Here is an 11,276-nt window from a genome sequence, read left to right as displayed (position 1 = left end):
AGATTCATATATTTTTTTAAAAAATAATTTCTTCATTCTCATGTCAAAACGAAGAGTCCATTTGGCTACTCCCTAGAAAAACTAGTCAAGAGTCCTTTACCCAGAGCCAAAGGTATGATTGATTAAATGGATGTTTCAGAGTTTTCATGTCTTTCCTCTCTGATGATTGTATTCTGGGAGACTAGCACCCATGTAGGTACTAAAAAAATGGAAAAAGAGAATCGATGATAAGTAAGAAAACAGTCTGCATTCCTTGATGCATGAATGTTTCAAAATCAGCTATCCCAACATCCACTACTGCAGTATCAGACCGGCAGCCACATCCCTGGGGCCCAACGGAGGAGCCCCTACAGCTACAGGGCATGGGTCCTTGCACAGAGAAGTGGATGCAAGCAACAGCAATGGGATTAAGCACATGATTTTCCAACATTAATAACACCCATAAAACTACAGAGAATTTAAAAGGCACCTTGAGTTGGAGCTATAGAATAACAGTCTTATAATCTAGGCTTAAAATAAAACAAAAACTAGAGAAGCATAACTTTCTACAACTGTAATCTATAAACTGCAGTGTTTATTAATACAAAAGGGGTTCCAAGGAAGTAAGGATAAGCATCTAAGTCCAAGTCACTTGAGTGTGTTTTACCAAAGGTTATGCTAAAAATTGTCACCCATAAAAGTGCAAAATAAAAGATTAATGCATGTCAAAATTAGAGTTCTTGCAACATTGTCCAAAAGCAGCAAACATAGCCAGCCAAACAAGGCCGTGCACATACTATCACTAGCTATAAAGTAGTACTTATGACAAATTTTGAGTAAATGACATACTTGAGATCAGTTACTTGCAGTAAGTTCTTTAAAAAGGAAATGTTTTACAAAAGATATGTAGCATGAAGTCACATTACACTGACAAACATTGATCTGTATTAAATGTCAATTTTATGATGTCACCTAAAAAACTATCACTTTGCTTTTACTGAACACTACTTGTTAGAGCAGTGCATAGTGTTCCTTCAAATAAAAGATCTTTTTTATAGTTTCTTTTAAGCCCCTACCGTACATTTTTGCAAAACAATGAATTATACTTTTTTTTTTTTTAAGTTGGTGGGACAAAGAAACTGATAGAAGTACAGGTTTGGGAAGATAAAGAATAGAGAATAGGAGGGAAGACTTACTTTTCATTGTATATACCCTCTTAAACATCATTATAATTTTTCATCATGTGATGCATTACTTTTTGAAAAAAATTCAACAAATAAAAAATTGTTAGGACAATAAAGTAAAAGTATGTTCCAGTTTAAGATCCATACCAAACTTCTGAACTGGGGCATAATACTTACTCTGCATCTTTCACAACACTTTTGGGAGTAAATCACACGAACATCGATACAAACAAATGTAGATTCATCACAAAATACAAATGTATTGGTCACAATTATGTAGAAAAAAAATAAGCTGTAATATCTGTTTTCCATGTAAGCTCACAGTATCTGTACTCAAAGTTTCTCTAAAATTAAAACAAGTCCACTAATAATTGAAAAGAATACTTCTGCACTATGAAACAGAAGATATGGGGTTCAGAGGGGAGCCCATCTGAGTGAGGACTTTATCCAGCCATTGAAGAGGCCCATGAAGATGAATTTCAATCCAGCATGGGGTGCTGGTAACATCCTGTCGGTGATATTCTGCTCCCCAGCCCTGTGAAAATGAACAGAAATCACAAAAAAAACCCTCTTTAAATTGTCAACCAGTCTAAACCAATTTTACCATAAAACAAAAAGATACTTTTAACAGTAGAGATATACAGAATGTACTTAAAGGGAATAACTATCACAAAACCAATCTTAGCCTTACCATGGAATTAAAAACAAGACAACAGCTCCATTTTACAAAGATATATGAATTTTTAAATAACATATAATACCCTTAATAGAAACCATTAAGTCTGGATGTTTCAGAATATTTTTAATTTTATAAAGGTAATAGAGAATATTTCATGATTAAAACATTAATATTTCTGCAGAGAGATACATTCTCACTTAATGAGATAAATAAAATCCACAAATCACCTCATGTAAGTTCATGTCAAATTTTGTTACCAAAAATTTTTGCTTTTCAAGTTACTTTTATTTTCCCGGATTTATTAAGTTCTCTGTTTTACTTGTTATGGTACTCCTGGCCCATGGAGAGGAGAGGAGTGGAGAAGATGGGGGAGTGGAGATTAACAAAGCTGGACCATGGTACTGAATACCAAAAAGAAAAACCCACACACAGCATTTAACAGTTGCTCTTCTTGGACTAAATCCTTAAGGCCCACGTGGATATAGTATAGGTTGCTTAAATGTATGACTAAAATTCTTTCAAAATTTTTTTCACAAACCATAACCTTCGGAATATCAACAAACTACGGCCCGGAGAGTAAATAATAAACTTGAAAAGTTCTTTGAACTTTTCAAATCCTTAATGACAGAGTTTAGATACAAGTAAAATAATTTTAGTACTCTAAAGAATTCTGTTAAGCCACCCTAATGGAATCTAATAATAATCAAAATTGTTAAAGTTAAAGAACTCAAAAAGCAGTATTGATATTAAATGCTTTTAACTCAGCCCCTATTCAGTATCAAAATCAGTATCAATCATAAATTTTATAATGTCTGGACTACAAAATGAAATCTCAGACCTATTATGTGGTTAAAATGATAAATTCAAGAATTTCATTTAAAAACCTATTAAACCAGGTCAAAAGTAATTATCACCTTTCATTTAACAAAGAATTTTTTTTCTATTATAACCCAAAGACATAATATACATACTTACAGTTGCTCAAATTACTTCACAGGTCATGACCCACTCACCTTGACAAAACTCATTCGAATGGTACACATTTTGGTGAGCTCATAGACTGCCTCAAACCCGTGGTTGACAGACTGAGCCAGAAGCTGAGCAAACTCCTGATTGTTAAAAATTTTGAGGCTACAGCTGCTGGGAATCTTACAGACGGTAGTAGGATGAAAGCCATGGTGAAAGTTGCAGTTCCTACTCTGTACAAAGATGCTGCTGTCGCTGAGGCACTCCGCATACACCTCCCCACCAACATAGTACAGGTGAACGCCTTGAAAAGACAGGCATTACGAGAGTCAGTTTCACAAAGCACTGTAAGGAAGCCAAAGAGGTTGTATGTTGCAACCAAAGTATCCACTAACCCACAGCAAACTCTCAACAGCCTTTAGATTGAAGCTACCACTAGATGGCCTGCTGCTGCCAAAGATAAACAAGAGGTTAACGTCCGCCTAAAGCTAAAATGATCCTCAAATAACTAAGCGGAAAGCCTCAAGTTGGCAGAATATCAGCTTATGGGTTCTTAGGTTTTTTCCCTTTTCCAACAATCACTTATCATCTCTATGAGAGAAAACAGGTAGCTAAAAAAAAAAAAAAAAAAAATGTGAATGGTTTGAACTCCCTTCTCAAGAGATATAGACTGGCCGAATGGATAAAAAAAAAAAAAAAAAAAACCAAAAATCTCCTTTTGGTGAGTCCTTTCAAATGAATGACTGGTGGTATCAACTATCACAATCCTTGGCAGATTTTACACACTCTTTTTGTTAAGGAAGAAGACGGCAACACTAAAACAAAACAAAACAAAACAAAACAAACAAAAAAACCCTCCAAAGTTACATATGTTAGTTCAGGTCGCAGGAAGAGCTTTTAAATGGCAGATTTTACTTTCCTTTAAAATTTTTTTTGATATTTAAAATATATATAAATAATATGTGAAAACACTTTCAATATTAAAATTCAAATTATATAATGAAAGCTGAAGTCATGAAGTATTTTCCCAACATATCCCTCCATCAGCTCCTTCGCTTTTCTTCTTCAGAGGCAGATACTGCTATCAGTTTGGTATATATCCATTTAATTGCATGTGTATGTCCCCACATGACATTTTCATGTGACTTTGTGTGTAAGTGCATATGTGTGTGTTTGGTTTGGTTTGTTTTTTTAACATGCTATTAACCAAACACTTGCTCTTTTAACTAAATAGATGCTGGAGACTTTGCTCCAAAATATAAATCTGCCACTGTATATATATTTTAAATGCTGCATATAATTCTAGAATGAATATACATAATTTATTTAACTGTCTACCAGTGGGCAGCTTGGCACTACTTTTCACTACTGCAAACAGTGCTTTTTAGCACCAACCCTCTATACAGGTACCTCTGCACAATGGGAGTCACAGACTTGTTTTGTTTCTGAGCAAATAAAAATAAGCCATGAAAGAAAGGGTCCTAGAACTACATACTGGGAAAAAAGGGAAAACTCTGATTGTAGAATTTCAAAATTCACTAGAGTTTCCTTAAATTATTTCTACTTTAGTGTGGGTGTGTGTGTGTGGGAGGAATCAATGTAGAGAAGTGAGGCATTTTACCTAAAAACAATCACGGCAAGGCGGCAGTAAAGCCAAAAGAGAATGAAAACTTTGTTTTCAACTTATTTTTGGCCACAGTATTTTCCTGACTCTCTTCTATAAGAAGTCCTATCACAATTATATTTATTTACCTTTAGTTCCTATTTTGGACCAAGACTCTCTCAAGTCAAAGAAGCAAAAAGAAACGAGGAACAAAAACAAAACTTCTAGAGAAACAGGCAACACTCTCTACCTGGGATGAGTTTCCTTCCTGACCACTTGATGCACCAGTCTTTGACATTTCATTGCAGTGTGAAAAGCCCCTTGTTTGTTGTGGCAACTATTCTGGAGGATGAGCTGTAAACAGAACCTTGTTACCTGAATTTAAAAGGGGGATGGTAAAGCCACTGAAGCCTTAATGTCATTCACGTTGGATTTCCCACGTCTAACTCTGCTCCTCCAACATCATGGTAATTCTTACATGTCATCTCAACCTAAAATACTCCACAAATACCATAATTATAAAATTCTAATCTTTCACTAGCGTGCAAATACACCATTCCACAAATATTTGTTGTGTCTTTACTGTGAGCCAGGCACTGTTCTAGCTACTGAGGATATTGTTGTGAACAAGGCAAATTCCTGCACAGCTTATTCCAGTCAAGGTGACATTCAAAAACCAGAGAAAGTAGTAATATGATTTCAGATCCTTAGCACTACGAAAAAAAACTAAGCAAGATAAGGAAAACTTTGTTTCTTTATTTATGTCTTTATTTGATTAATACATTCTTCACTATCTGCAGCTTAAGGCAGAGGCCATGCCTTAAGCTTCTTTGTATGCTTCTGGCTACCTTACACAATGCGCGGTACACAGCAAGTACTACAAATGACTGAATTCAATCAAATACAGGGAAATGACATGATTACCTTTTCCAATATGTCGCCTAGTGTTTTCAATTGTCGAATTACGATTAACATTTGACAGCAACCCCAAGCAGAATCTACTTTTGTTATTTGAAGGATCTGTGAATCCATCTACTAAAACACTAGTAGAAGATGCATGAAAAGCTTCCCCAACACGATTGTTTAATTCATAGTAGACAATTGAACACCAATGTTTGGGCTCTTCATAGGCAACAGGCTGAACATCTGTGAACAAATCAGACAGGAAAAAAATTTAATAAATGAGTATAAGAAAATCCAGACTTCTTTATGTGTTTTGTATTTGCCCTTTAACCCAACCCAAGCACTACATGAAAAAGAAAATTTTCAGATATTTCACTCAAGTCTCACTCACTGTCCTTCCTAGCTTTGAGTCTACAGCCAAAAAACAGACACTAGAAATAGACTTGAATATGCTAATTTAAAAAATTCTAGAAATACAAGGATAGGCAACTGTCTTAGCTTACTCAGACTGCTACAACAATATACCGTAGAGAGTCGCTTAAACAACAGAAATTTATTTCTGACAGTTCTGGAGGCTGAGAAGTCCAAGGTGCTGGCCTATTCCATGAGGGCCACTTCCTGGCTCGAGGACAGCTGCCCGCTCACTGTGTGGTCATACATAGGGCCTCTCCTCCGTGCATGCTCTTAAGAGAAAGATCCAACTCCCTTCATCTCCTTATAAGGAAAAACAACCTATCTTTGTTATAAAGTGGCAAAGAATCTGGCTGCATTATATTCATGTTGTAGAGTTTTGTGGAAGGTAGAACTTTTCTTATAATTTCTGTCTTCTTATAATTTTATCTGTAAATACTTTGGTATGTATCTCTAAAAGATAAGGACTTTTTTTTCTGTTATTATTGTTGAAGTCTAATCACAATAATCTCATCATGAGGACATAATTCAGAACATAGCAGCAACAACACATTTTGATTTTTCTTTTTTAGCAGAAACTAATTTGGGTTAAATTTGAGACACAATTTTTTCAGCATTTTCAAAGACTTAACTCTATTATTAGTATCTGTAAAATTATTCTAAACAAAAAAATGAACTAAAAAACTGAGAATCTCTGCAAACTGGGAATAGTGAAGAATTTCCTCAACTTGACACAGAACATCTACAGAAAATCTACAGCTAACATCATACTTCATGGTGAGAAACTAGAAGCTTTCCTGCCAAGATCAGTAATAAGGCAAGGATGTCTCCTCTCAGACACTCCTTTTCAACATAATACTGAAAGTCCTTGCTAATGCTATAAGAAAATGAAGTAAAAGGTACACAGATTTGGAAGGAAGAGATACTAATAAAACTGTACATGTTGGCAAATGACATGGTTATCTATGTAGAAAATATGAAAAAACTGACCAAAGACTCACGAACTAGTAAGCAATTACAGCAGGTTGCAGGATAGAAGGTTAATATATAAAAGTCAATTGCTTTCCTATATACCAGCAATGAACTAATGGAATCTGAAATTAAAAAGTCATTACCATTTACATTAGAGTCCCCAAAAATGAAATACTTAGGTATAAATTTAACAAAATAGAAACATGATCTATACGAGGAAAACTTCTAAACTCTGATGAAAGAAATCAAAGAACTAAATAAATGGAGAGAGATTCTATGTTTAAGGATAAGATGATCCAATATTGTTGAGATGTCAGTGTTTCCCAGTTTGACCTATAGATTATATAATGGAAATCAAAATCTCAGCAAGTTATTTTGTGGATAGTGACAAAATGATTCTGAAATTTATATGTAGAGAAAAAAGACCCATAACAGCCAACACAATACTGCAGGAAAAGAACAAAGTTGGAGGAACGACATTAACTGACTTTAAAACTTACTATAAAGGTACAGTAATCAAGACAATGTGGTATTAGTAAAAGAACAGACGAATAGATCAAAGGAACAAAGTAGAGAGCCCTGAAACAGACCCACATAAATGTAGCCAACTGATCTTTGACAAAGGAGCAAAGGCAACACGATGGAGGAAAAAATACTCTTTTCAATAAATGATACAGGAACTGGACATTCACATGCCAAAAAAAAAAAAAAAAAAAATCTAGACACAGACCTTACACTCTTCACAAAAATTAACTCAAGATGAATCAGACCTGAATGTAAAATGCAAAACTATAAAACTCCTAGAAGATAATGTATGAGAAAATCCAGGGGACTTTGGGTACAGCAATGACTTTTTTAAGGTACAATCCATGAAAAAAATAATAAGCTGAACTTGATTAAAATTAAAAATTTTTGCTTTGAGAAAGACACTGTCTAGACAATCAGAAGACAAGCTGATTGGGTGAGAAAATATTTACAAAAGATATATGATAAAGGACTATAATCCAAAACATACAAAGAACTCTTAAAACTCAATAATAACAATCAACCTGACTGAAGTATGGGCAAAAGACATGAACAGACACCTCACCATAGATACAGAGATGTCAAGTAGGCAAAGACGCTCAATATGGTATGTCATTAAAGAATTGCAAATTAAAACAACAATGAGCTACTACTACACACCTATTAGAATGGCCAAAATCCAAAACAATGACAACACCAAATGTTGGTAAGAATGTGAAGCACCAGGAACTCTCATTCATAGCTGGTGGGAAAATGGTACAACCACTTTAGAAGACAGACTGGTAGTTTCTTACAAAAATAAACACACTCTTAACATATGGTCCAGCAATCATGCTTCTTGGTATTTACTCAAATGTATTGAAAACTGTATCTACACAAAAACCTGCACGTGGATGTTTATAGCAGCTTCATTCCTAATTGCCAAAATGCGGAAGGAACCAAGAAGTCCTTCAGTAGGTGAATGGATAAACTGGGGTACACTGAGACAATAGATTATTATTCAGTGCTAAAAAGAAATGAGCCATGAAGCTATGAAAAGACATGGAGGAACCTTAAATGCATATTACTAAGTGAAAGAAGCCAGTCTGAAAAGGCTACGTACAGTATGACTCCAACATCTGACATTTTGGAAAAGGCTCAACTATGGAGACAGTGAAAAGATTAGTGGTTGCAAGGAGCTAGGGGGAGGAAGGGATAAGACAGGCAGAGCAGAGGATTTTTAGGAAAGTAAAAACGATTCTGCATGGTTATCATAATGTTGGATACCACGTATTAAAAACCCACAGAATGCACAAAACCATAAATGACCCAACCTAAATTATGGATTCTGGGTGATAACCATGTGTCAGTGAAGGCTCATTAACTGTAACAAATGTACCACTCTGGTGCAGGATGCCGATAATGTGGGAGAAGAGGGTATGTGAGAACTCTTTGTATTTTCCACTCGATTTTGCTGTGAACCTAAAATTGAACTAAAAAATAAAGTTTATTTTTTAAAAAGAAAGAAAAACAACTAAATAAACATTATCTTTGGGTAAAAAAAAAAGTTTAAATTTTACATGATAGAATTGCCTACAGAAAAAGGTTTGTACACAATATAAGATACTGTCCAAACTCTTATTAGAGCAAAAGTCAACAACTCATAATGGATACAATGGGTGGGAGAGACACATCGAAGCTCGTTATCCAGGTGTCTCTCTTAGAGCTGAAATCGGAGAAGTCATGGTCCCTCAATTCTCTTTCAAAAAAGGCAGAGATAAAAAATGTCCAAGAAATACTTAAGAGCAATCACGTGGTCTATGTAGGCAGTACAAAAGAGCTGGTTAACTTATTTTTCTGAGAGTAGTTTAACTTTTAAAACTCAATTCTGATTATTCAACTGCAAAGAACTCAGATGAGGAGTGAGAGAGGAATATAAACCAACGTGGACCCATAGAGAAATGTCGTAAGAGCTCAGATTTTAAAGAAGTTTATACAAAAGATGGAACAAGGAGAGGCCCATAACCAAAGACACATACCAATGAGTAGCAGGAAGTTAATAAGAACAGTGTCAGGAAAACCAGAGCTAAGAATGAGGAGAAGCTTATAGGAAAAAAATGCTAAGCAAAACTAAAGAGGCAGTTTGGTTAGGATGAAAAGGAGAACAAGGAAAGCAATGTCTCTGCTCACAGCAAAGGATATACTGTAGTTAACTGGTGATTCAAGGCATTGCAATTTAACTTCGATTTCCTTTTTGTCACTTCTCTGTCAGAGAAAGGAGAAAATACAAATATTCTGACTGAAATGAGAAGAAATTCTGGTGAGAAAAGACATTTACAAAGGTGAGAAAACTTGAGTGTCAAGTTCCTCCAAAAGGGCTCAGTTGTTTGGCTGAGACAGATTATATTCCAACGGGCATCTAACATACCCCACTTTGAAAAAGCATTCTAATCTCTAGAGAATCAGGAGAATAGAAGAAAATAATAATGGTAGGTAAACATAGTCTATATTTTCAAAAATATTTTGAAATTACTGTATGATCTAATTCTGTGTGCTAAGATTACATACATTATCTAATCAACATACTAATAATAATTCTAGTGTAAGTATCATCACTATCTATTTTACAAATCTGAAAACTTAGGCTTAGAGAATTAACCAGCTTTCTATATTGCAAGCAAATAACTAGAGAAGCAGGAATTCAAATCCAGAAATTCATGTTCTGAGATATTTTGCAGTAAATGAAAGTAGATTCTATGAATTACAAGTAAATTAGCATAACAAAATTCCTAGATTTTAAAAAGCAAAAACATTATTTGAATGTTTCTGAATTATAAGTAAATTAGCATAACAAATTCTAGATTTTAAAAAGCAAAAACATTATTCAAAAATTAACGAAACTATTAGGGGGCCTGAAATTTAACTGTTCTTAGGAATGTGGGGAACAGAGTAAGACATACCGTCATTCAGTATCATCACAAAATACACAAATGCACAGTGTTTTAAGAAATGTATTAATATAAAATTATAAACTTGAGACCTAAGGAGCTTAAGGCTTCAAAACAAAGTGGTTAAAAGATATACAATTTTTCAATTCTCAATTGAAAAAAAAAAAGACAATAAAAAAATACTAAAAAACCCTACAATGAGAAATCACTTCTTACCTAGTAGGATGATCATTATCCAAAACACAGAAAACAAGTGTTAATGTGGATATGGAGAAATTGGAACTCTAGTGCATTGTTAGTGGGAATATAAAATGGTACAGCCATTGTGAAAAATAATATGGCTATTCTTCAAAAGATTAAAAACAGAATTACCAAATAATCAAGCAAGTTCACTTCTAAGTATATATCCAAAAGAATCGAAAGCAGGGTCTTGAAGAGATGTGTACACCCAAGTGTACAGCAGCATTATTCACAATAGCCAAAAAGTGGAAGCAACTCAAGCGTCCATCAACGGACAAATGGATAAACAAAATGTGGTGTACACACAGAATGAAATATTATTCAGCCTTAAAAAGAAATGAAATTCTGACACATCCTACAACACAGATGAACCCTGAGGAGAGTATGCTAAGTGAAATTAGCCAGTCACAAAAAGACGACTACTATATAATTCCACTTATATGAGGTATATAAAGTAGTTGAAATCAGAGACAGAAAGAAGGTGGTGGTTGCCAAGGGCTAGGGGGAGGGGAGAAGAGGATGTTATTATTTAATGGGTTTAAGTTTCAGTTTTATAAGATGAAAAGAGTTATGGAGATAGATGGTCCTAACAGTCACACAAAATTATGAATGTATTAAATGCCACTGAACTGTATACTTAAAAATGGTTAAGATGAGAAATTTTATATTATGTATATTTTACCACAAAAAAAAATTAGGGGGGAAAAACCCTTATAATAAAGCTTTAGTAACCAAGACTATCAAGTGTAGATATATAGACCAATGAATAAAATAGAGAGTCCTAAAATAAACATGTATGAGAAAATCCAGAGGACTTTGGGTACAGCAATGACTTTTTTAAGGTACAATCCATGAAAAAAATAATAAGCTGAACTTGATTAAAATTA

The 11,276-nt window shown here is 34.3% G+C and overlaps 1 protein-coding gene across 3 annotated transcripts in view; it reads right to left on the bottom strand.

The window, feature by feature from the left end:
- Positions 1–858: 858 nt before the first annotated feature.
- Positions 859–11,276, bottom strand: part of SMAD5 (SMAD family member 5) — a 38,796-nt gene continuing 28,378 nt past the window's right edge. For 2 of the 3 annotated variants that reach the window (XM_012646411.1, XM_012646413.1), the window contains 3 exons: positions 5,336–5,557; positions 2,856–3,112; positions 926–1,698 (listed from right to left, as the gene is read on the bottom strand). In XM_012646411.1, coding sequence (XP_012501865.1) covers positions 1,555–1,698; positions 2,856–3,112; positions 5,336–5,557 — 623 coding nt within the window. In that variant the 3' untranslated portion in view covers positions 926–1,554. Of the gene's footprint in view, positions 1,699–2,855; positions 3,113–5,335; positions 5,558–11,276 lie in introns of all 3 variants that reach the window. The other variant, XM_012646412.1, reaches the window with a different exon arrangement.

This window comes from Propithecus coquereli, unplaced genomic scaffold (assembly GCF_000956105.1).
Source record: "Propithecus coquereli isolate 6110/MARCELLA unplaced genomic scaffold, Pcoq_1.0 Scaffold242, whole genome shotgun sequence".
NCBI lineage: Eukaryota > Metazoa > Chordata > Mammalia > Primates > Indriidae > Propithecus > Propithecus coquereli.
This window is presented reverse-complemented; position numbering and strand designations above follow the sequence as displayed.